General features: G+C 41.1%; 1 protein-coding gene across 4 annotated transcripts in view; it reads left to right on the top strand.

Moving 5' to 3' along the window:
* Window positions 1–26,814, top strand: part of EPHA4 (EPH receptor A4) — a 328,329-nt gene that overhangs the window by 262,620 nt on the left and 38,895 nt on the right. For all 4 annotated transcript variants that reach the window (XM_033958139.1, XM_033958137.1, XM_033958138.1 and 1 more), the window contains exons 11-15: window positions 127–312; window positions 7,977–8,038; window positions 9,546–9,755; window positions 17,224–17,373; window positions 25,321–25,514. In XM_033958139.1, the coding sequence (XP_033814030.1) occupies window positions 127–312; window positions 7,977–8,038; window positions 9,546–9,755; window positions 17,224–17,373; window positions 25,321–25,514 (802 nt within the window). The remainder of the gene's footprint in view (window positions 1–126; window positions 313–7,976; window positions 8,039–9,545; window positions 9,756–17,223; window positions 17,374–25,320; window positions 25,515–26,814) is intronic.

Below are 26,814 nucleotides of genomic sequence, written 5' to 3'. Positions count from 1 at the left end.
AAAGTGATTATTAAAAAGCATCTTATTTATCTGCCAGTTAAAAAAAGATGGCCAGTAATAATGTAATCATTATACAAAATCTTTTGTGTATTTTTACCAGTGGTTTTTTTTTAATCCTTCTCATAGGTGAATTTGGTGAAGTTTGTAGCGGGAGACTTAAAGTGCAAGGAAAAAGAGAGATTTGTGTTGCAATCAAAACACTAAAGGCTGGATATACAGACAAGCAAAGGAGAGACTTCCTCAGCGAGGCCAGCATCATGGGACAGTTTGACCATCCCAATATCATCCACTTAGAAGGAGTTGTCACCAAATGTAAGCAACTCTTGTCACATCAAGGCTCTGCTTGAGAAGTCATTGAGAAATTAAATCTGCATATCTTCCCAGTGAAATGACAGATGGAGCAGGTCCACCGATAGCTAATAGAAGGAAATTAGTGCAACACAGATCATTTATCTTGCTGGCATCTATAAATGGGTTTATGGTTTCCACTATTACCCTGTGTCTAGGCAAACTGCACAGGATTCTAGATTGAAATTAACACTACTGTTTTTTTTTGGGCTGCTAGGCCAACTTGCAAATCTTTGTTGGACTGAGCTAATTTGAGGAGAGGTAAAACCAGATGGCCACAAAACTTTACAGCACTTAAATAAAAATAGCCCAGTCTCTCTATTCTTCCCTTTCTCCCCCTCCCTCCCTCCCCTCCTTCAGTGGTCTGTTGGGTTTAAAGGGGACCACATTTGCTAAGAATGTGTCCTTCTAAGACAGTGGTCTCAAACTCAAACCCTTTGCAGGGCCACATTTTGGATTTGTAGGTACTTGGAGGGCCTCAGAAAAAATAGATAAAGCATGAATCTGAAACAGTACTCCCCCACAAATTCGTGGTTCAGTGTTCACAGCCCCAGTCATTCGCGTTTTTTTCCCTCCTCAAAAATATACTGTTTCTCTCCTGTGCTGCGAATACCCAGAACTCCCTGCAGCCGCTTTCTCCAGCACCCAAGGATGTTCTGTTGCATGTTTCCCTTCCAGGGGTTCTGCAGTAAAGAGGAGGGGAAGGGTGAGCCCAAAACAGAGTGCATCACCGAAGTCGGGCAACCTGCATGGCGTGAAGATACAGAGAAAGCTGGCCCTGCAGCCCTCTCCCACCTCCCCTAAACCGCATCCAATTAGTGTGGTTTTTCAAAATTTGTGGGCGCTCCTGGAACGGAACCCCTGCAAATTTTGGGGGAGTACTGTAGAACATTTAAATTTATTACAGCTTTAGACAGAGGGTGAGTAGCTCTTTCTCTCTGAGAATGGTTATTAGGCACAAAAATCAAATAACATAAAAATACAAGAATGGACAATAAGGAAAAAAACAAAAAACATTTTGCTATTTTACTTGCACCCCTGGCACAGAACAGTGCCAGCTGGTGGCCTTACAATAAACTTCAGGCTTTAACTTATGGTGGTTGTATAACATTAACTGCAATTCAAGTACATTTTAATCTCTCTGTGGCCTTGTGCTTCATATAACAGATGGATTACTATGAGCAAATGAAGAAAAAAAAAATGGGAACAAGTAATCTGGGACAGAACCAAATTTTTTGTCTTACACCCATATGTGCTTCAATTTTTGACTGCTTATAAAATGAAAAGAAAAAGATAAACCCCAAATCTGAAAAGCATGAGAAAAGAAGAAATTATAAGGCACGCTTACTGTTTTGTTTTTTCCCCCCAGTATCCTTCTCCTTTTCACTGCAGCCTAGGATTTAATTCTTTCATTTATGGTGTTCTGTTGGTCTGCTGCAGCAGATCCCTACCTTCAAAAGGCATAACATTAGTATTATCCTCACACACAAAGGGCTTGTATATGTTGTGATGCCCTAAAGAAAATTTTTTTCAGGTGGGAAAAAGACTTCAGGCGCTCACGGGTGCTGCATATTAGATTGAACTAGTGCAGTCCCTTCGTTGTGAGTTATCATTAGTCTTTTTTTTCTTTTTTTTTTTTTAAACCCGTTTCGTTTCTCACAAATTATTTACATTTTTTTATTATTTACTTTTTACAATATTCTCTCTATATTAAATAAAGCACTTAACTCAAAGATGAAGACTGCCAGTTCAACGGCGCTTCCGTTTCAAGGAGCTTCTTCAGGAACCAGTCGTTCATAGGAGTACTTTGCTAGTTTTACCCTTTTCAGCGGAGTAGCAAACTTTCATTAGTACATTGAGGAAACACGACCACATCACAGAGGCAAACCTCAACTCACACTGGCTTCCAATTCCGGCAAGAATACTGTGCAAATTCTACTGCCTACTATTTAAAACCATAAACGGCGACAGCCCAACCTACCTGAACAATTGCCTCAACCAAACTACATCAAATAGACATAGGAAAATCCACACTCCATTCACGCACCCTCCTATCAAAGAAGTCAAACGGAAAAAACTATATGATTGCCTCCTAGCCACACAAGCAGCAAAACTCGACAACCAAATCTCCAATCTACTGATTATGACCCCAGACTACAAAACATTCAAGAAATTCTTGCAAACGACTTAATACCGCTAGCTCCCAATACCCAATACCTCTTCCTAATACCTTCCCAATTCCTCAAAGCAACCTTATCCACTCTTTATCTCCTCTAGAAATTATCAGATATCTTCTTCTTGTAATAAGTTTTTTGTAATTCTTTTGTAATCCGCCTTGAACCGCAAGGCAATGGCGGAATAGAAATCTAATGTAATGTCTCCCACCGGTGCCAAATCTCTATTGCCGGTGGGAGACAAGTGTGCTAATGAAAGTTTGCTATTCCTCTGGAAAGTAGAAAACTAGCCAAGTACTTAAATGAACAACTGGTTCCTGAAGAAGCTCCATGAAATGGAAGCTCCGTTGAACCAGCAGTCTTCATCTTTGAGCTAAGTGCTTTATTTAATATAGAGAGAATATTGTAAAAAGTGAAAAATCAAAAAAATTTAAATAATTTGTGAAAAACAATACCGGGTTTTTTTTTTAAAGACTAATGATAGCTCACAACGGAGGGACTGAACTAGTTCAATCTAATATGCAGCACCTGTGAGCGTTTGAAGTTTTTTCCCCACCCGAAAAAAAAGATTTTGTTTAGGGCACCTCAACTTATAATCTTTGTGTGTGAGGATAGTCTTTTAGACCATTTATCTGAGAGGATTTGGATAACATTAGCATTCTCACTTTGTCACCTTTACATCCGCAATCATACCAATCAAGACACCACCAAATATTTCTGGATCAATTAGTTTGGCTGCAGCTTTAATTTAAAACCCCCAAACCTTATTAAACATTGTACAATTTCATATCAAACCCCAACAACACTCCCAATAACATTTCACTCCCACAGGGAGCTATTCTGTGCCAAACCTAGCTCTCCATTAAATTGCATCCTTCAACATCCCCTAAGACATGGCCCATGGTAATGCCAGGCAATGTTTCCCTCGCAACGGTGCCATCTATGAAATTCACATTTCATCATTTATCAACTATATATTTACATACCCCAACTGTGTCAAAGCACTCTTTTTGCTAACTCCTAATTTTGTTATAAGTAAGCTGCGATCCCCACCACCAACCCAACATAATCCCCTTTAAAACAAACACAATAACCACAACACAAACCAAGGGAGGGAAAATTTCCTAATCCCCATCCAACCCTACCCTTCCCTTTCACCACAAATCTTTCCAAACCTCAAAAAACTCACCCACCCAATCCCTGCCTAGCGTCAATCTACATAATGCTCACCTACCTCCACCAATCACAACCTCCCTTACTAACCTGACCTATAGACCCTAACTCACCATACACACCATAATTCTTATTCTCCCTCCTCCAACCTTTCCCATTAACTACCCCTCCATACCCCCACCTATCTCATATTTCCTAACATTGGTAACCGGCTCAGATAATGTTAATTTCCACCAGATAACTCTGGTGTTATCCTTCTCACAGAATGATGGCATATTCGGCAAGAGATCAAAGAAATTCAAAATACCTTTTGCTAGTTTATGACCCTTCCAAAACCCTCTGATGCTTTTAGCTAGGGCTTCATCCTAGTACCATTAGAACTTACAGTAACTTTGAAACAATTGACTTGGTCTTCAAGGAAAGGATTTTAGATTTAGTTCATGCCGTTTTCAGTTGGTGCTTAAGGCAACTTATATTCAGATACAATAAGCATTTCCCTGCCCTCAGAGACATGCAATCTAAGAGGGCCGATGCAAAAAGCCACTGACCTCATGGCTTTTAACGTGGGGTTCCCGCAACTCTTTGCCAAATGTCACACTTCCTATCAGTGCCTCCAAGCACTAATTTCCAATGTGGCAGCCCCTGCCCCACACAGAACATCTCCTCAATGCACCAGGCAGGGGACAGAAGCTGCCATTTTGGAAATGACGGCTCAGCGATATTAAGGGTCTGGGGGTCCAGGGAGGGCTTGGAAAGCAGGTAGGGAGTCATGGATGGAATGGATGCCACTAGACACCAGGAATTTCTTCTTTTTTAAAAAATTCTGATTGGGCAGGGGGAGGGAGGAGTGCTGCTAGACAACAGGACAATAGTTTTGTCAGGAGGGAAGAATGAAGAAGGTCAATCATCCAGTAATGTCAGAGGAGGGTTGCCATAGGGGATTTATCTATCTATCTAATCTAATCTATTCTAATCTTCCATTTGTGTGTTGCACAAACCTATGCAGGCTCTAGGCAACTTACATTTAAAAGGAGAGCGAGGGAGAAGAGGGGTCAGGGAAGGAAGGAAGGAACATGGGAAGGACAAGAAGGGGAGGCCTAAATAGTGAGAGGAGGGGTGAAGAGAACTAGTAGTGTCAATTGTCAAAGAGAAGAGTTTTCATCTTCTTTCGGAATAAGGTGTAGGTGGTTTCCATTCTGATTGCTTCTGGAAGGTCATTCCATATTTTTACTCCCATATAGCTTAGCATGGAGTAGAAGATTCGCCTGTAGTGGAGGTTTTGTGTGGATGGCATGTTTAGTTGAATTATGTTAAGGATTCTTCTGGAGGTGGACCTGGCTGCTGAAAATAGTCAGATCAGGGGGCAGCTGAGTTTCTGTGAAGCATGTTCTGTAGGATGCATGGAATTTTGAAATTTATCCGCGATGGTGTGGGTAGCCAGTGTAATTGTTTGGTGAAGGCTGAGATTGAATCATATTTCTTTAGGTTGAAAATCAGTCTGTGTTCTGGATGAGCAGCAGTCTGCGGATTAGAGTGGTGTATCACTCTGTGTGTGTGGGGGGGTATGTGCACACACATGTGAGGGATCTGACGTGGGGCAGAGGGGAAAGAGATGTGGCCTATGCTGACCGCGGGGGCTCTATGTCAGCCTCAGACTTAGCAGTAGGTTTCTGGCATTGAGTCCTCACAGTAGACATCAGCGCACAGCCCTGCATGTGCAAGATGGCTGATAAGCTCTTTAGCAACATACAGCGACTATTAATGAGATGGTAAACTGCTCGTTAAAGGTGCACTATAGCCCACAGTAGCTTTTTGCATCAGCCCTAAGTTTGTACATGAGTGACTTGCTGAAAATAATAAGGAGTTGCACTGCTGTAATTATTTAGGTGCTGTGAGTGGTTTCCGATATCTTTTTTTTTTTTTTTTTTCTCTTCCTTTAGTAAGTGTGACTGTGAGCTCATAGGCTGTCTTTATGTTCCTAAAGGTTTTCTTCATTGTTGTATTTCGTATATTCTAATCTTTAGCATCTTTGTGTTTTCAGTAGTGTATTCTTTTTTTTTATTCTTTTATTTATTTATCAAATTTTTCAATATATAATCAAGTATCAACTTGTACAGAAAGGTAAAGTTAAGCTGGAGTGTATTCTATTTGAATCAGCCTCTCCTGGTTCTCTTCCCACTGCTGTACCAGTAGGCTACTTCTCAACTTCAGAAAGAAGATTAAAGTTTTGTTGCTTGATCAAATATTTACAGGTGGGGATTCACTACTATTATTGTATGGCTAAACTGTGTGGGTTATAATGGCTATATATCATTGGGATTAAGTTAGGAAGAACCTGTGGGATTTTGATGAGCGCACTGTCCTAAAATGTGTTGTTTTGGAGCATCAATCATTGCTGGATTGTTATTAAGAGTACATTGTCTGAATGTTTTTGCACTGGCTTTGGTGCATTCAACAAATTAATGGATAGCCAAATTTCAATAAGTAAATCATAGCTTTTGTAGCAGCTCGGTAAATGGATTCAGAAAAATCATTGCAACGAGGTTTAAACCTGGAGCTATTATTGCTCTAGCCATTAGAGAAGGATGGATTTATTTGTGCAGTACAACTGCAGTACCTGAAGTGAAATGATGTGAAAATCGTTTGCACAGAATAGAAAGGGTGACCTGCCGTGTCCCATTGCCTAGCTCCCGGTAATCACTGCTTCTGCTGCAGTCAGCATGGGAGGCTCACAGCCCCTGCCACGGTTAAGTGCTGTTTACTGGCAAGGGCATTCATCTCCATTCTTCCTTTAGGCTTTGCGAGTGCTGTGATAAATGGATGCATTTAATAAACACAAAATTAAAAATGCTAAATAAATTGCAGAGGTGGAACAGGAGAGATGTAGAAATTCATTAGTTCTCTTGTTGAGTAATATTGTGTTATTAACTGCAAGATGATCGTAGCTCTCCTAAACCAATGCCTTTATAGGTAAATTAACTGATTATATTCAAGCAGAACCACTTTTACTTGTTTACTGACAAAGGGGTGTTTTTGTGAGGTAGTTTATCTACTTACTCATTTGAATTTCTCTTTTGAGTCAAAACTTATCTTTTAAGTCACAAAATATGTGGACTATTAATGATTCAAGGAACCTTTTTACTTAGGGTTTCTTTTACAAAGCCGCGGTAGAGGTTTCTACAGCGGGCCGGCAAGGTAAATGCATTAGAGCATTTACCTCACCGGCTATGTCATGCCAATGATGTAAAGACTCAAAGCTTTTCAGGGGAAAGCAACCAAAATGGTATGGGGTGTCTTCCTGAAAATTTAAATATGTGTACTCTGAAGGAGAGCAGGACAGGGGAAATATTACAGAGACATTTACCGTAAATTCTTGAAACTGAATAAGAAGCAAAAAAAAACAACAAAAAAACCCAACACTTTTACAAATATGAAAAAGCTATAGAACTAGAGGATATGAAATCGCAAAGAGGGAAACTTAAAAGCAACACCAGGAAATACTTTTTTATGGAGAAGGTGGTATGTTCTTCCATGGGAAGTGATGGGGTCAAGAACAGTGATGGAATTTAAAGAAGCAAGGTATAAACACAGAGGTTTCCTATTTGGCATGAAGATGGAATAAAAGTATAGAGCATTTCCACACAGTAAAACCTAATTTAACTTTTGAGCTCTAAAAGAAAAATAGAGGTATAGAAGGGAATAAGACTATTGGACATTAGTTATAACCCTAAAGACAAAGGAGGAGGGTAACCCACACAGAGTTACAGGTACAACCCTCGCCACCTTTCTGGGCCAACTGGATGAGCCATTCTGGTCTTTATCTGCCACCATTTACTGTGTTACTTTATTATATCTCTAGTGTCAACAGCTTCAGAAGACTCCTGGTGTGCCTAATTCCATAACAGGAAAGGAGTTTAATATTCACAAAAATGTATCATATGGCTTCCCAGTCTTCCTTCCAACAATTCAATTTCTTTTGCGGTCCTTAAGTACGCAGTTATCCACTTTTACTGCCCCCCCCCCCCCCCGAGACCCTCAGCCATGTCAGTGAAGCCCTTGTAAACAAGTCAATCAAGGGGTTAATCTGCCAGATGGAGTCTGAACCTGCCCTTTAATATTTCATTTCCATCTCTGCACAGCTGAGGCAATAGCTTGGCGCTTTTAATTAAATTAGATGGTGCAAGACAGATGTCTTGGAAATAAAATAGCATGCAGCCCATTTTTATCCCATTAATGGCAGTGTTTATCAAGTAATGGTGTTTTTCTTTCTGAAAACTCTAGGTAAGCCAGTGATGATCATAACAGAGTACATGGAGAATGGCTCCTTGGACGCTTTCCTAAGGGTAGGTGATTGCCGAGTGATAAATGAGAAACTCCTGCACAATTTCTTCATTCTGCATCCAGAAATATGAGTTTATTAACTTAAGGAAATAAAATTCCAGGTTGCTGTAAGATTTTTTTGAAAGTGTTTTATGTTACAGTGCCTGTCTTATTGAGAGTGTGCCTGATTTATTTTAGTGTCCCCTTTCTAAAAGCATTCTAATGTCATGGTCCCACTAAAAAAAAGAGATCCAGAATATTCCATATTTCACAGGAAGCCATAGTGAAATTTCTCAGTGCATCCAAGCTTTATGGCTTGGTTTTCTGAAGTAGGCTTTGAAAACTGTAAGGCTGTTTATAGCAATTCTGCATGCTGTTTTAGATTCCTTAGGAGCCTTTTTAGAAAGCCGCATTTAAATGTATCCTGCGCTAAGTCGCATTAAAATGTGTCCTGCGCTGTGATTAGCACTGGGGTTTCCCATGTGCTGAAGCCACTTTTATCATGGCTGTAAAAAGGCTGCATTTTCCACTTGTGCATCTTCCCATTAACATGTGAACCCTTAACTATAGCTCGTATTTTGTAGGCGTTAAGGCCCAAATTCTATAATTGGTGCCATTTTTAATTGGTTTAATTGCCTTTAATTGACATGATAATTAATCATTTGGTCTAAAAGCAATTAAAATCTCATTATATAAAAAAAAAGACAGCGCCTCCACAAACAGTGCTGGAACCGTGACCACGGAGGCGCCTGCCGGTGCCTACGGATAAAATAGGCATGGTTAATGCTGGAAGTATCCTTAGGCGTCAGTAGGCATTTCCGTAGTCACGATTCTCGTCACAGATTTCGTGCCAGAAATGTAGACCTTGAAAACCCCGGCCTACATTTCCGGTGCCTATCTGTAACGTAGGCACGATTCTATAAACAGCGCCATCGCGTGATTGACATGAGATTGGTGCTGCTTTTGTGGGCAGCTGCCAATCACGGCACCCTTTATAGAGTCCGGGCCTAAGGGCTTACGCAATAACCATGTGCTAATCAGCACCAGCGTGGGAAGGTCATGCAGATGTCAAAACTATTGCAGGAATCCTGATTGTGCCCCGCAGTAGTGGATTTTAATTTGCGGTAAGCATGCATTAATACTTACCACAGCTTGGTAAAAGGACCCTTTAAATTGTAAATTTTCCTCTTGTTTTGTATTTTTTAACTTTCATTACTTTTTATTCTTTAATTATTTTAGGGCTGCATTTTGATTATAATTTGTAATTAAAATTAATCATGTGATTAAAGATATGGGTTTAAAAAAATTTTTTTTAACTTGGACTGTGGAGGATTCCCAGTCACAAGGAGCTGTAGTGGAGAGAAAAGTAAATAAATAACATACCTATAAATGTGCAATTAATCACAATTAAAATTCTAACCAAAATGCAAACCTATTTACTATCATATCCTATGTCAGTCTAGAGAAGCTGTTTTTTTTTAATCTGTGGTAATGTATGATTCAATATCGCCTTTTCCTCTTTCTCTGTAGAAGAATGATGGCAGGTTCACAGTAATCCAGCTGGTCGGAATGCTGCGGGGCATTGGGTCAGGAATGAAGTACCTGTCTGACATGAGTTACGTGCACCGAGACCTAGCTGCACGCAATATTCTGGTTAACAGCAATTTAGTGTGCAAAGTGTCAGACTTTGGCATGTCCCGCGTGCTCGAAGATGATCCAGAAGCAGCCTACACAACTCGGGTAAGCCTGGGCAGACTTGATGGCGTGATACAACGCGGGTTATATGTGCCCACCTGTGCAGTTCTCTTTAGTGCACGCAAAGATGCCCGTGCTTAGTAAGGATGCGCAACGCCACCATTTTCTGCTCTCTTTTTTTTTATGGGGGGGGGGCCATTCGCAGCGGTGTTGATTTAAGTTTGTTTATTTAGTCTTCACTAGTGTTTCAGAAGCAATGCCATTAAGAGTGAGCTTTCTTTCCTGATATTGCCAATCACGCATGGGCGGCAGTTTATGCTTGTATATACTATCGAAAAAGAATATGCACTTTTCAGCAGGAGACTAATTTATTCATTCATTCAATTTTCTATACCGTTCTCCCAGGGGAGCTCAGAAATAGTTTACACTCGAGCATTTTTCCCTGTCTGTCCTGGCGGGCTCACAATCTATATAATGCACCGGGGGCCATGGAGGAATCAAGTGACCTGCCCAGGGTCACAGAGGGCAGCGTGGGTTTAAACCCACAACCGCAGAGTGCTGAGGCTTCAGTTATAACTACTGCGCCACCCTGTCAGCAGCTACGCTATCCGCTCTTACCACATCCTCTGGCAATGCGTTCCAGAGCTTAACTATTCTCTGAGTGAAAAAAAAAAATTTCCTCCCCTCTGAGTATTATCCCCAGAAGCCTGTTTGATTGCTTTTTGAATGTGACAATTGCCACAAAAGCTCTGTATTCACGCAGCAAATAGCAGCAAATCTCTGCTGGACTTAAATCAGTTGCTTTGGTATATCGCCACTTCCACACAGCCATCTAAAACACCGCCTTCAGTTGAAAGTGATTCGCGGGATGGAAATGCCAAAGCTCAATTAAAACCACCTTGCACGTCTGTGTAAACAATTGAATAAATCTTTGGTTGCGATTGGATAGATAAGCATGGAGGAATTCCTTCCTAAACATCTCTAAGTAATTACTGCGCCTGCTTTCAGATTAGAAACTGCCGCATCTTGAGACACATACAATGAGAGGGGGGAAAAAAGGAGTTCTTTTATTTTCTATATTAGTGGAATGGGCAAGACTTTCCATTTCTCTGTCTTTGTCCTACATTAGCAGAAATATTCATTCTTTTCCTAGGTCAGAGACTTCCCAAGCAGTTTCACTATGTATTTTACTTATAGCCTGCTTGTTATAAAATAAATAGTCCAAGTGGGAATGGGCATTACAGGCCAATTAATAAAAACACCTTATAGCAATATTTGCTAAAAAAAAAAAAAAAAAAAGCACATAAAGAAGTATTTTTATTAAGCTGCACAAAAAAAGTGGTCAGTGCTGTGTGGGGGTTTCCTGTGCGCTGAGACCACTTTTAGCGCATCTGTAAAATGGCAGTAATTTCTATTTTCCCTTTAATGGCGATTCACTAATTTCCAAAGTACCTTATCTTTGTGTGAATCGCGCCTACATAGGCATTTTAGGCCTCCTAACGCCACTTCTGGCATTGGCCACACCTACTTTGGAATTTGGCGGTCTAAAGCGCCTTTTATTTAGGCACCGACAGTAGCTTCAAGCTTGCCGCTTTTTGCTGTTTCTAATGGTGTTCTTCAAGTAACTTAGATGTCAGTAGGGTGCCTGCCAGTGCCTAAGCGCTGGTTTTAGAATTTCCCTGTCACTTTACAGCATCTACTTCAGCCAGCCATCCCTGGATTACACCAAACCATCTTATTATTATTAAGGTGAAATGCAAGTTTAGCTGAAAATGAGTATCAATGCTGCTTTAAAAAACATTTTCTGGGCATTTTGAGTAGAGATTGGAGGTAGCTATTGCTTTCTGTGGCCAATCTGAATGCTATAAATACTGAGCAAAAAATATCTGGCATTTTTATTCCCCCTCGTTCCCTTATTATGGAATGCTTACAGATTTTCCTTTGCAAGAGGCATCCAACAATTCAAACTCTCCCTTCCATCTAGAAAAGGATTTAAGGGGTTAAGATCTTCAGTCAATCTCTGGCTTTTAAACTTTCTCAACTATAGAATGAACTCCCCTTAATTCTGAGGAGCCCCAGTTCTTTCCAATCTTTCCGCAAACTTCTAAAAACTTTTATTTTTGCCAAACATTTTGAAAACTAATCTCTTTGAAACTTTTGCTATTACTTTCTTTAGTTTTTATCTAATTGTTGTAAACCGAGTCGAGCTTCCTTAGGTTGACGACCCAGTATATAAAGTTAAGCTTTAGTTTAGTTCAGTTTAGCAGGTCACATGGGTGTGGATAGAAGCAGAAAGGTCAAACAGCTGACCTGAGTTATGAACCACTTGGGCAGGAGAGGCACCAATGTCAGGAAGAAAAGAGTAGAGGAATGCATAGGGTTACCAGATTTTCCCGAAGGAAAATCCGGACACATGGACATACCTCCAGGCCCACCCAGTTCAGCTTGTGTCATGCTCCATTCTGCCCCCTGCCCTGCCCCCAGATGGCATCCGCACATGGTCGGATGCCCCTTCCCAACGCAATTTTGACGGGAAGCTTTTCAAAACCTGGGCAAAGTGCTGGGTTTTGAAAAGCAGTCCGGACCCCTTGACATGTCCTCGAAAAGGAGTACATGTCCTGGGAAATCCAGACATCTTGTAACCTTAGGAATACACGCTTTGCTCTGCTAGAGGTGCTCTCTTTCTGTCAGGGAAGGATGTAGAGGGCCAGAGGAGATGCAGCAAGAAGGCCATGAACCAATTCTTTTCATGGCTTAGTGGTATAACAACAAAAGCCCTTCAAATACTATGTGAATCACACTAAACCACCTAATATAGACACGCTTTGTTTAAGAATGGTAACAGTCAAGATTCCCTTCACAAAGACAACTGATCTCCAGTGTCTGCAGTCAGACCTCATAGCTAATAACAAATCTGAATAGGGCAACAGCTAAATTTGCTTATTATAACAGTCCCCCTGAGATAAATACGATCAATGATAGTCTGCATATGAGTTATTCCTCATGACTAGCTCTGAGGTGTGACTGCAGACACTGGAGATCGGTTGTCTTTGTGAAGGGAATCTTGACTGTTACCATTCTTAAACAAAGCGTGTCTATATTAGGTGGTTTAGTGGCATAAAAAGCCATGTTAAATTGAATAATTTAAAATATTAACACTTGTGACCTGATGCTTTACACCCATGGTACACCACTGAAGTACATGGTCTAGGAGGAGACTCATTTCACTCTCTGGAGTGCCATTGTGTAACCAGACCATGAATCTGTTCAGTTTTGCCCTGTTGAATGCTCACCCTGCTGTGCATAACACTCAGATTCACATGCCATGTAAACAGAAGCTATAATATGCTAAAGTGGTTGCAAGCTGAAGGGATTGCTCATCAAGGCATGTATAAAACACAAAAGTGCAGATGTATCATTTTTTCCTCTAGAAAAAACACAGGGTCCAGACTAATAAGAATACTCTTATTCTGGTGGACTTCAGTTTTAGCCTTGATTCAGTAGAGGCTGAATGCCTGAGCTATTGTCATTTATGTGTATGTGAATGTGAGTGTCTCTTTATAACTTTTTGACTGGAGATAGGCCCTTAGAGGTCAACAGATTTTTTTCTCTTTTCAAAGTTGGCAAGTGATACAGTCTGCTCACGCGGCGGCCTCCAGGTGAAAGACCTGGGCCCTAAACTGAGACCAGCCCTACCTGTGTTCGTTCCGGTTCAGCAGGAACTTGTCCTACCTTGTCTTGAATCCCTGGAGGGTGTTTTTCCTTATAACAGATTCCAGAAGAGCGTTCCAGTTCTCCACCACTCTCTGGGTGAAGAAGAACTGCCTTACGTTTGTACGGAATCTATCCCCTTTTAACTTCAGAGAGTGCCCTCTCGTTCTCTCTACCTTGGAGAGGGTGAACAACCTGTCTTTATCTACTAAGTGTATTCCCTTCATTATCTTGAATGTTTTGATCATGTCTCCTCTTTTCAAGGGAGAACATCTGCACCTGCTTTTTTCGTGCCGAATTGGAGCCAAACAATCGGCACACTATGGCCTCCTTTTACGAAGGTGCGTTAGTGTTTTTAGTGCATGCACTGGATTACCACGCGCTATTCCGTGCGTTAAGGCCTTAACGCGCCTTCGTAAAAGGAGCCCTATGTAGAATGAGGGGGTCTGTGATTTTTTTTTCCCCCCATGTATAATCATCAGTGTCAGGTCAAAAGCGCGCCGGGACAAAGGCGCGCGCAGACAATTGAGCGCAGCGCGGAGGCGCGCGCCGAAGAAAATTACTGTTTTTATGGCTCCGACGGGAGGGGGCGTGGGGGGGAATACTTAATAGAGATTGCGCCGCGTTGTGGGGGCGTTGTGGGGGGTGTGGGGGGTTGTAACCCCCCACATTTTACTGAAAACTTCACTTTTTCCCTGTTTTTAGGGAAAAAGTTAAGTTTACAGTAAAATGTGGAGGGTTACAACCCCCCAAACCCCCCACAACGCGGCACGATCTCTATTAAGTAAACTGGGGGGGGCTCCCCAACAAAACCCCCCGTCGGAGCCCCTAAAAACTGTAATTTTCTTCGGCGCACGCCTCCGTCTTGTGCTCAGTTGTCGGCGCGCGCCTTTATCTTTCGCCGAGTTGTCAATGAACCATAATCATCCTTATGAATAATTCTGTATGAGAGGGAGCAGAGTTTTCAAGAGCTTTCATTCTTTTTCAGGCCCAGTGTTTAGCTGATCCTGGTTTCTCCCTCTATAAGCACAAACTTGTAGTTTTGATTTTTCTATTGATTTCCCTAAGAGAATAGAACTACAAGGCTCTGTGTGCAGTGGAGCAAATCCCAGACCTGGATTAACCTGTCCTGAAGAAAAATGGAGACACCTGAGCATCCCTAAGAGAAGCCACTTACTATACGTTAGTTAGGGGCCATCAATTGTCTCCTGTTTGTTTTGTAATTCTATATCACAACTGATGTTATTTATCTACTTTTACCAAGGTGAACAAGCTAGTCCTATGGGACAAGAAGATGAGAAATGGTCAAACCTTTGTATTAACAATAGATAGTGGTTATTAAGTATACGGTGTTTATATAATGTGCACCTGGCATTTTCCAGGCCTCAGTGCAGCCCAGGGCTGAGGTATGCTGAGAATATGTTCTAGTACTTACTGTGTCATTCCATAGTGACTATAGAAAACAGTGTGATTGTAATAATTTGAGCAGTGGCGTAGCAAGGTTAGTGCCATGGGCAGTTGCACCCTGAATCACCACGCTGTGCACCCCCTCCCCCACACTCTTCCCCCCACTAGAGCATCCCCCACCCCCCTGTGTACCTCTTGAAATGTTCGCCAGCCCAAGCAACATCTTACATCTTCTGACTTCACGTCCTGGTCCCGTGAGCAGGAAGTGAGCCAAGGCTGGCGCAAGCAGCAAGTGGAATATGCTACTGGCACTGGCAAATGTTTAAAGAGGTACGCGGGTGGGGGGGGAGCGCAACAAGGAAGAGAGGTGCCAATGCCCCCGGGAAGACAGTGCTTGGGGCTGTCCGCCTCCTCCCTTACTACGCCACTGAATTTGGGGGTCCTTTTATTAAGGTACTGTAAAAATTGGTCTTAGCACACCCTTCCATTTGTTGACAGCTATAAGGGTTTAAAATGATGTTCAGTAGCATATTCTGTGATGTTTGTTTTTACTTCTTCTTGCTTTCTTTTTTATGTTTATTGTAAACCATTTGAATGGATATGTTCCCATAACAATTGTATAGAAATCTTATATACATATAAATAAAAAAGTAATAATTTTCTTTCAACCTTCAAATAGATTGAAGCGGATAGCCCAACAAAGTAGTTCATCTAAAAGCAGATTTTCTTAAACCTGGCCCTTATCTGAAATGATGACCAAGGGGTCTTTTTAATAAGATGCATTAGATACTAACATGCACCTAATGCAGAAAAAAAAAAGCCTAAGTGAGATGCGCTAATGCAGGAGTGTCCAACTTCAGCCCTTGTGCAAAATAGAAGTGGGGTGGACCTTTTCCCAAACAAAGCCAATGGATGAAACCAAAGCCAGAGGATACTATTAGAACTGTTTATTAAAGTCCAAGTTGAACAGTCCAAACCCAGCACAGTACTGTGTTTCGGCATGGAGAACATGCCTGTATCAGGGTACTGAGAACTTGAATCTCGTTCACAATAGGTGATGGTTAACAAGTATCTGTACACAATATAGCTATCGATCATAATGCCGAGTCCATTGCATTAATACAATGTCCAACAGAACAGTTTGAAAACAACCGTTCAAAAAAAATGTCGTGTGTTCCATTAAATCACAGTCACTTATCTCAACAAATGCTGTGGCACTATCCATTCCAAACCTGACAGGAGCCTGTTTTGTGATCCACTATCACTGCTTCAGGGGAGGGCAGCGACATTAATAAACAGTTTTAACAGTATCCTCTGGCTTTGCTTTCATCCATTGGCTCTGTTTGGTGGAAAGTGCATTGTCCCACCCCACTTCTATTTTGCATAAGGGCTGAAGTTGTCCCACCCCATTTCTATTTTGCACCTATTCTGTCTACGTGGGCCTGTATCCTGCTGGACTCCTTGTGGTTCCTTTGGACAACTTCAGCCCTTGCCAGGTCGGGTTTTCAGGATTTCACAAATGAATATACATGAGATCTATTTGAATACAATGGAAGCAGCGCATGCAAATAAATCTCATGCAAATTCATTGGGGACCGACATTGGACAACCCTGTGCTAATGCATTCCACATTACTTATGGGGTGTGTGCATGCTAACCGTATGCTAAATTTATTTTTGAGGGAGGGTGTTGGGGACTAACCAGTTAGAGCATCTACATTATCATGTGCTAACTGGTCAGCGCATGGGTAAAGCGAGCCCTTACCACCTACAAAATAAATGGTGGAAACTGTTCCCATGGTAATTTTAAAAAAAAAAAATGGCCGCATACCAAAGACTGTTGAATTTTCTATTCCTGGGGAAGCTGATTCCAACTTTCAGAGCCTATGACCTTAAAAGCCCATTTTCTCCATTGTACTTGTCTCATGTCCTCCCAACTTGGTATTTCAAAAAGAGCCTGGAATACGTGCATAAAGTTTTCCTTGGAAGATATGGTACCAGCAAATCTGTAATATATAACATTATTGTCATAAGCTTAAATTGACATTGTTTCCATACTGGAAGCCAATTGTAGGTGTTCTAGATAGTCTAAAAATTAAGCCACATTTATTTATTTTATTTTAAAATTTCTATACCGTTTTTTTTCCAAAACAGTTTACAATAAGGTTACATACATAAAATATTGAAACAGGTGAGAATAGATAAAAACAAAAAAGATTCAATCCTTACAATAGGTCAAATGTTCAAAGAAATGCATCAACAAATAATTGCGTTTCTGAATCATTTGCAGTTGCTCCAGCAATTTTGCAAACTGATGCTTAGGCCATATGTTCTACTAGTAAGTGAAAGTTTTGGATATGTTATGTGTACTTTATCATTTTTTTTCTTTTCTTAAGGGAGGCAAGATTCCCATCAGGTGGACTGCGCCAGAAGCAATTGCGTACCGCAAATTTACCTCTGCCAGTGATGTGTGGAGCTATGGGATTGTAATGTGGGAAGTTATGTCTTATGGTGAGAGACCATACTGGGACATGTCTAATCAAGATGTAAGTTATTTGTAGCTAGCACCATTTTTTTCTCTTTTTATCAAACGATTTAAAGCAGAAGATGTACCTTTTTGTGTGTGTGTGTAGATTGCCATTTCCTTAATAGGACCCTTGGGACAGATAGTTATTTTCACCTTACTGCTGTTTGCAGTCCTTAACTAAATATGTCACCCACAATGTGTTTTTCCTTCCCCATCTCAGAGAAAGTGGCATTTAATTATGTTGCTAAATATGGATTGACTGCTAAACCTCAAGTTGCACTCATGTTTAACTTATAAAAAGGTAGATGTAAAATGCTAATGCTTCTATTAACTAGTTGAGAGCATAAGAGAACAGTGACCTTGAGGAAAGCAAAAAGGGTGCCCTAGAAAACCCTCTTTAAATCATATACATTCATTGCATCACGCCATCTGGACCATTTCAGGCTGTTCCATATCCTGCTCCACTACTGTTTCTGAAGGGCACTTACTTTTACTCTGACAATTTAAGTTTCTGAGTATAATTATGTTATAATGGGTCAAACATTTTTCTCATAGGGACATGTAAACATGTGAGGGAATACTTTTAAAAACCATTTCATCATGTAGAAATGTGATTAATGTGTAAAAATAGCTTTTTACAAAATTGCACAGACTGTATACAGTATGTGGGCCATGCCATTTCACTCACGAATATCCTGAGGGTGAAGTAGGTTTGGACTTACATATATACCTTTGGTTTTTAAAAAATGTGTACTTAAATTTTCAGAAAACTTTGTGCATTAAAATGTCAGGTATAAGTGTATGTGTGTAGATTTACCCCCTTTTCTATTAAACTGCGCTAGCAGTTTTTATCGCAGAGAGCCGTGCTGAATGGCCCGCGCTGCTCCCAACACTCATAGGAACTCTATGAGCGTCGGGAGCAGCGCGGGCCATTCAGCCCGGCTCCCTGTGCTAGAAACTGCTAGCGCAGTTTAATAGAAGAGGCCCTTAGTGGGGTAATTTTCAAAGGAAAACCATGTGCATATTGTCCCTTTGGAAAATTGAAGTAAACTATTTATCTACCCCTAAATTCTCTATATGGCACTTTTAAGTTGTGCATACAAATTGGTGCGCACAGCTGATTTGCATGTGCAGCTTAATTATTCAACAAGCCTAAACGGTGCTGATAATTTCACATTAACATCTATTAATTGATGCTAATTGCCACTAAAAGTTATGTGCACATCATTTCCAATGCGTGAATCTGAAAAGGAGGCATGGCCAGGGAAGGATCGTGGTTGAATCATGGGTGTTCCTAAAAATTAGGCACACTATTAAATATGCCTGATTTGCATGCAACTTAAGCATAGGTATTTAGGCCTAGTTTTCCTTGGCCTAAACGGGTGTGCCTAAAAGTTTTGACAAGCGCTGGCGTTAAGCGTGATTCTGTGTATTGCACGTTCCTTTTATAGAATCATGCTAAGCACTATTCTAGTCAGCGCCAATTATTTTGGCACTATATATAGAATCAGGCCCCTACTGGCTATACAAGTTAGGTGGATTTATTTATTTAAGTTTGATATACCAGGGAAGTTATCTCATAGGGGATAATTTTATAAAGGCTTTTCAGCATAGACAAAGGTCCATCAAGCCCAGTAGCCCGTTCTCACAGTGGCCAATCCAGGCCAAAACCCAAAGTGTAGCAATATTCCATGCTACCGATCCAGGGCAATTAGTGGTTTCTCCCATGTCTGTCTCAACAGCAGTTTATGGACTTTTCCTCTAGGAACTTGTCCAAACCTTTTTTTAAAAACTAGCTACATTAACCACTCTTAGTACATCCTCTGGCAATGCATTCCAGAGCTTAACTATTCTCTGAGTGAAGAAATATTTCCTCCTATTGGTTTTAAAAGGATTTCCCTGTAATTTCATCAAGTTTCCCCTAGTCTTTGTAATTTTTGACAGAGTGAAAAATCGATCCACTTGTACCCATTCTACTCCACCCAGGATTTTGTAGACTTCAAAGTACACACATTGGTATGCTTTATGCATGCATTTTGTGCAAAGTCTCACCTTTGAAAATTGAGAAGAGTACTGATAAAAGACTTGCACCCACTCTCTCTGCCTCAAATTTTTCTGAAGAAAACAACACACAGAGTTTTGATAATGCAAAGCTAACTCACCCCCAGCACAGCCTCTCTTACAAGGTGGCTAAAATTACATGGACCTTCACCTGCAGAGAGGATGGACAATTTTCAAATAGCTCATTTAATAAGCTGCAGTAAAAAGTGGCCTTAGTGTTCCCTTAGACATGTTTTTCCTATATACTTAGCTCATTATGCCATGGCCACGCACTAACGTTGTGATTAGGGCATGACCATTGAAAAAAATGTATTGCCCACTTGTGGCCACCCAACAAGTAGGCATGGTTAGGGGGAAGAGTTTGGACGTGGAATGAGTTAGATGTCAGTAGGTTCCTACCTTAGGCGCCGGTATTTTAGGCCAAGAAAGCCCTAGCCCAATATACTGGTGCTTAAGTTGCAAAAGAAATGCCGCTGCTGGGTCAGACCAGTGGTCCATCCTGCCCAGCAGTCCGCTAGCAACGCCTAACTTGATTTAGGTACTGCTAGACGTGAGTTTATAAACAGCACCTAACTTTTAATGACAGATGGCAGGTGCCGTTTTCTTAGGCACTTACCGTGGTAGGTGCCGTTTATAGAATCAGGACCTAATAGGCTAGTTAGTCATTCATACATAACTAATAGGCTAGTTAGATGTACACTCATGCATGTTTCTTGGATTAGCGCACAATTTTGCGTGCATAAATTTGCATGCTAATTATAGAATCTGGTGGGGTATTGTGTTAGGTGCACCATATTAAAAATATTGAACTAAGATTAAAAGTGCAAAACATTTAACTGTTGCCTGTTTATTCAAATATGTCACTACATGTGAGAAAACATCTGTTCCTGAAGTATCTAGGCAGCTGACCCGTAAAACTCTTCCTCCTCAATAACTGATCCCTTGAGCTGTTAATCACTAGCTTTCACCCTGCTAAGTTCAACCAATTTGTACCATCTTTTAATCTTTGTAAACCGCTTAGAACTTCACGGTCCTACTGTATATAAACTTATTATTATTATTATTAAAACTAGCATATCATATTATACCGAGCCCCTGGAATCGACTGCCCCTGCAGATCAGATCCCTTGAAGGCCTCCTCAGCTTTAGAAAAAGAAAAAAAAAACATACCTCTTCACCTAAACCCCTACCCTTGACCAATAAACTACAAAGAAATGTATATTGGTACCAGAACCAGTATGTCATATAAGGATAACTTATATCATACACTGTAGCTTTCTGTGTCTCAAATTAGGAAACAACTTGTACTGAAAACCTTGCACCATAAGGACAATTAAAACAAATTGTAACTAGTAAACTGTATATTATGCATATTAATATTAGACCCTAGTATAGGGGAAGGGAACTCAGGTCTGCGAGAGACGTATTCCAGTCGGGTTTTCAGGATTTCCCCAATGAATATGCATTGAAATAGATCTCATGCATATTCATTGGGAAAATCCTGAAAACCTGACTGGAATACGGCTCTCGAGGACCGGAGTTCCCTACCTCTGCCCTAGTATGTATCAAGTTAGGATAAAAACTTGTATCGTAAACTTGTACAGAATGTTAACCCATTCTGAGCTCTTTGGGGACAACGGGAAATCGAATTAAATAAATAAATATTGACTGCTGCATGCCAACGTTTCACCGTAGAATGTACAAGACTTAACTGGTTTTGGAATTAACATCCGCTCGGACTTAACTGATTTTGGAAGGAAATCTTATTTTAACTTGGCTACAAGTGAATGACAAATACACTTTTTATCTCAACAATTAATGAAAAGCTGAGATATAACAATATCCTTTGTTCATACCAAACTATACATTTTGCTGAAAGTGGACATAGCAGGGTTTTGGAAATAAACCCTTTCACTTGCCTCTTAAGTGTTTACCTGAGGTTATAGAGGGTAAAGCAACTTGTCCAAAGTCACAAGGAAGTTCAGCAGGATTTGAACCAGGCTTTCCTGGTCCTCAGCTTGTTGTAGTTATTTCATCACTAGGCTTCTTCAGCACTCCATACCTCTGCAGTATCCTGACTCTCAAAGAGAGCAGAGGTTTTGCCCTAAAATCAAATCTGAATCCTCCTTTAAGTGGCAATAGAAATGCCTTCATGCTCTTCTCTTTTGTGTATGGTTGAAAATTTGCAGTGTTTAAATGGGCACGTAATATATATATATTTTTTTCTGAGGATTTGTTTTTCATTTCCTCTTGATATCAGTGTTCATCATTTGTCAAACTGCCTTTTCCTCCCTCATGTACAGGAAGTCAGCTAAGGGAAAACCAGGTGCACCTTGAAACCAGAAACACTTTCACGAGCTAGAAAAGAGAATTCAGTGAAGATAAAATCAGCTCTGCAAATGCTTTGCCCCATGAGCTGAGCTAGATGCAAAAGTATATATATATATATGTAGTTTACTTGTGTTTATAATAAAATTACAATGTCATCTGGATGTCAAAGAAAAACAGACGTTATAGTAATGTTTTCTTCTTTTTACAATTTACCACAAGTGGCGGATAATTTTGCAACAAGACACAAAAGCAAGGGGAAAAAAAACCACATGGGGATAATTCTATAATTAGGCGCCACAATGGGACATATTTAGTGCCAATTCTGTAATAGCAGTTATGTACGCTTTAAATCATTATAGAATACTAGTGCAAACCCATTTTATTATGCCAAAAGTTAATGATCTCTTAAACCAGGTCAATGGTTGATGCAAGTTGGCCAATCATCATACACAAGTGAGAATATTCTATAATTTGAGCATGTTGTTGGTAACACAACCATGGCCCACCCGCACTTCACCTATGTGTGCCTCTCCCATACTCCCTCCCTTTGAAGCTACGTACTATAGCATTTATACAACAGCATCTAGGGCATATATGTATGTCACTGTTGATTAATGGAACCAGTGGCATATGTAAGTGGCGCATAATTCTAGGTGTCCATTTAGAGACTTGCGTCTGTGTATGGTGCAGTAGTTAGAGCTACAATCTCAGCACCCTGAGGTTCTGGGTTTGAATCGCACGCTGCCCCTTGTGCCCCTTGCCCCTGGGCAAGTCACTTAGGGCTTCTTTTACTAAGGTGCGCTAGCGGTTTTAGCGTGTGCTACAATGCCGCACACGCTAAACCCTAACACCTCCATAGAGCTTGCATTAGTATTTTTTGTTTAGCGCGCACTAAAAACGCTAGCACACCTTAGTAAAAGGAGCCCTTAATCCCTCAAAATTATATGTTCTTATTATCAAGAAGAAGTGGTTTCCCTTTTCAGTTTGCCTGCAAGATAAACTCTGGCGGCAGATGGGGATCTGAGGCTTTATCCTCCTTGAAATTTGCTGTAAATTTAAATTTGTTTGAAGTTTCTTTCCCCTTAAATTAGGGGTAGGGAACTCCGGTCCTCGAGAGCCGTATTCCAGTCGGGTTTTCAGGATTTCCCCAATGAATATGCCTGAGATCTATTTGCATGCACTGCTTTCAATGCATATTCATTGGGGAAATCCTGAAACCTGACTGGAATACGGCTCTCAAGGACCGGAGTTCCCTACACCTGTCTTAAATGGTATGAATGTTCAATAATTGATAATAATTAATTGTGGATATTTGTATTTTTTCTCTCAGCTGTCTTTATTATTTTTGCTTGGATCAAGTCACTTAATCCCCCATTGCCCCAGGTACACTAGAGAGAGTTTGAGCCCACAGGGACAGATAGGGAAAAAATGCTTGAATACCTGCTATAAGTGGTATATAAATCCTAAAAATAAATAAATAATAATCTGTTTTATGAAAGCAACATATGTACCTTTAAAACGGTTCATAGACAACAGCGCGAAAGACAAAGGCGCGCCCAGACAATTGAGCGCAGCGCGGAGGCGCGCGCCGCTCAAAATTACTGTTTTTAGGGGCTCCGACGGGGGGTTTTGTTGGGGAACCCCCCCCACTTTACTTAATAGACATCGCGCCGGTGTTATGGGGGTTTGGGGGGTTGTAACCCTCCACATTTTACTGTAAACTTAACTTTTTCCCTAAAAACAGGGAAAAAGTGAAGTTTTCAGTAAAATGTGGGGGGTTACAACCCCCCCACCTCCCACAACGCCCCTACAACGCGGCGCGATGTCTATTAAGTAAAGCCCCACGCCCCCCCCCGTCGGAGCCCTAAAAACATTAATTTTGAGCAGCGCGTGCCTCCGCGCTGCGCTCAATTGTCTGGGCGCACCTTTGTCCCGGCGCACTTTTGACCTGACACCCTTTAAAACACAGGCAGCAGAACAGGATGGGAAAGAAGAGGGATTAGAGAGTATGAACCACAAAGGAACACAGAAAAAGTACAATTGTCCTTCATGTCCTGGGCAATTCTACTGTAATGAAGGAACCGACAAGGGCCGGGCTTTGGCGCCTTCGCCTGCGTCAGGGATCATAAAGTTTTGTAGTTCAGTACAAAAGATCAAAATACTGAAGTTGCAATGAAACCTTCACCCAACCTGGTGGAAAAAAGAAACATGCTCAGTCCAGGATTTAAGCTACACCATACGTTCTGTGCAATTTGGAACGTATGGTGTAGCTTAACTGTTAGACTGTGTTTCTTTTTCCATCATTTTGGGAGCAGGTGAAAATTCTAACCTTCTCTTCTCTCTGAACACACTACCAAAACCCTTATCCACGCTCTCATCACCTCGCGCATAGACTACTGCGACGTACTTCTCTCAGGCCTCCCGCACACCCATTTCTCACCTCTTCAATCCGTTCAAAATTCTGCTGCATGACTCATGTTCTGTGAGAGCTGCTATTCTCACATTACCCCTCTCCTCAAGTCACTTCATTGGCTCTCCATTCATTTCCGTATACAGTTTAAACTCCTCTTGCTGACTTACAAGTGCATTCACTCTGAAGCCCCCAATATCTCTCCTCACTTATCTCCCCCTATGCTCCCCCCAGTGATCTCAGTTCATCGGGCAAGCACCTTTTATCTGTACCCTTTTCTTCCACTGCCAACTCCAGACTCCGTCCCTTCTTTCTTGCAGCACCGTATGCCTGGAACAGGCTGCCTGAATCAATACGTCGTGCTCCATCCCTAGCAGTATTCAAATCCAAGCTAAAAGCCCACATTTTTTGAAACTGCTTTCAATTCTTAACTCCCACTTACTGCAGTCAGATACCTATACACACTGTATCATTTCCTCTACCATTATCTCCCCAATCCTGAAATGTCCTGTCTAAATTAGATTGTAAGCTCTTCTGAGCAGGGACTGTCTATTGTATATTAAAATGGACAGTGCTACATACGCCTTTCAGCGCTATAGAAATAATAAATAGTAGTAGTGACCTTGATCTCAATGTTTATTATTATTATTAAGATTTTATATACCGCCTATCAAGGTTATCTAAGCGGTTTTTACAATCAGGTACTCAAGCATTTTCCCTATCTGTCCCGGTGGGCTCACAATCTATCTAACGTACCTGGGGCTATGGAGGATTAAGTGACTTGCCCAGGGTCACAAGGAGCAACGCAGGGTTTTGAACCCACAACGCCAGGGTGCTGAGGCTGTAGATCCAACCACTGCGCCACACTCTCTTTCACAGGGACATACTCTGAAATCGGGAATACATGGGTATGTTTTGGCCTGCCTAGTCCCACTTCAATCACCCCCAGGCCAAGTTTCCTAGCACAAGTTCAAAATTTGCACATGTAAATCCCAGCTTTCTAAATTTGGTTAACTATAATTATTCAATGTGCATATGTAAATACTGTAATATAAATATGCAAACCATGAGTTACTCTTCTAAAATAACCACCTTATTGTGATATCTTGACATCTACTGTAATACATTTTAATCCTTAATGTTATGTCTTTTTCCTGTTTGAAGGTCATTAAAGCCATTGACGAAGGCTACCGACTACCTCCTCCTATGGACTGTCCTATCTCACTCCATCAACTAATGCTGGACTGCTGGCAAAAGGAACGCAGCGACAGGCCTAAATTTGGGCAGATTGTCAACATGTTAGACAAACTCATTCGCAACCCCAACACCTTGAAGAGGACAGGCGTGGAGAGCTCTAGGTCAGCATTGCAGCCCTCACAGCGATGCATTAGACATTACGGGCAAGCTACAATCCACCTAACATTTCTCTGCAGCTATTAACACATGCTTCACGGTGCTTGTCAACCTGTACATATTTGCTATCAAGTGGGAAAATTCAGATTGTTCTGCACTGTGGCTTGGGCTAATGTTTAGTTATTGATTTAAATTATTTATTTATTTAAAAATGTATAGGCTGCACCATTCACTGCACTGGAAGGGTTACTTTTATGCATAATTATACAACCAATGCATCCAATAACAGGCATACAGCTGTTTCAGAAAGCTGTAATATGCAAGCTGATTGCATTTTCTCAAAAAATGACTTCCTTTGATCCAGTGAAATGCCTATTTCAGTTTTTAACCTCATTGGTATTCATCTAACCCCATTTCTGATGATTCTTAGAAAGCAAATTCAAAATGTCTTTTTTTTTTTTTTACATTAGATGCAAAATGGTCTTCAAATGGATATTGCAGTTAGTAGTTAAATATTCAGCAGGTGTTAAATATATAACTAATGAAAGCTTCTAAAGTTAAAATATTGGACCAATATCCAAAGCAATTTAACAGGGAAGAGAAGTTTCCTGCCTGGTTAAATCGTTTGTGCCTGCCTATCCAATGATAGTTAGCAGCACTTAACCAGATAGAGCTGCTGAATTAAGGCCCTGATATTCAGACCACGAGAGGCAGCCCACCTACAGCCGCAGTCGGCAGCGATCCCGGATTCAATGCAAGTGCCCTATCTAGCCATCGACATTGAATTTCTGGGATAAAGTTCACTGCTGCGGACTTAACTGGCCACGTAAATATTCAGTAGCTGGCCAAAGATAAACATATTTTGGCGCATGTAGCTGACCACATTTTAGCCGGCGAGAAGCTGAATATTGGCAGTGAATGGCTATGTCACCAACCTGGATATTGAGCGGAAGATAGCCAGCGAAAAGGCTGTCATAACTTTATCTGCTAAGCTACCGGGCACCAGTCTGAATATTGACAAGTTCCTGGTTAACTTCCGAGTGACTGCACATATCTAGGTATTCAAAGCCAGAGTCTGTCATAGAATATCTGACTCAGTTCTGCCCATGGAGGTCATAAGAACATAAAAATTGCCATACTGGAGGCCGCATTGCCATACTTGAGGCCGCATTATCAAAAAGATGTGCGGAGAGTTGAGTCGGTTCAGCGAATGGCCACCAGGATGGTCTCAGGACTCAAGGATCTCCCGTATGAGGAACGACTGGGTAAGCTGCAGCTGTACTCACTCGAGGAATGCAGAGAGAG

Source organism: Geotrypetes seraphini, chromosome 9 (genome assembly GCF_902459505.1).
Source record: "Geotrypetes seraphini chromosome 9, aGeoSer1.1, whole genome shotgun sequence".
In the NCBI taxonomy this organism is placed as follows: domain Eukaryota; kingdom Metazoa; phylum Chordata; class Amphibia; order Gymnophiona; family Dermophiidae; genus Geotrypetes; species Geotrypetes seraphini.
Note: the sequence above shows the minus strand (reverse complement) of the source record. Positions and strands in the feature narration are given on the sequence as shown.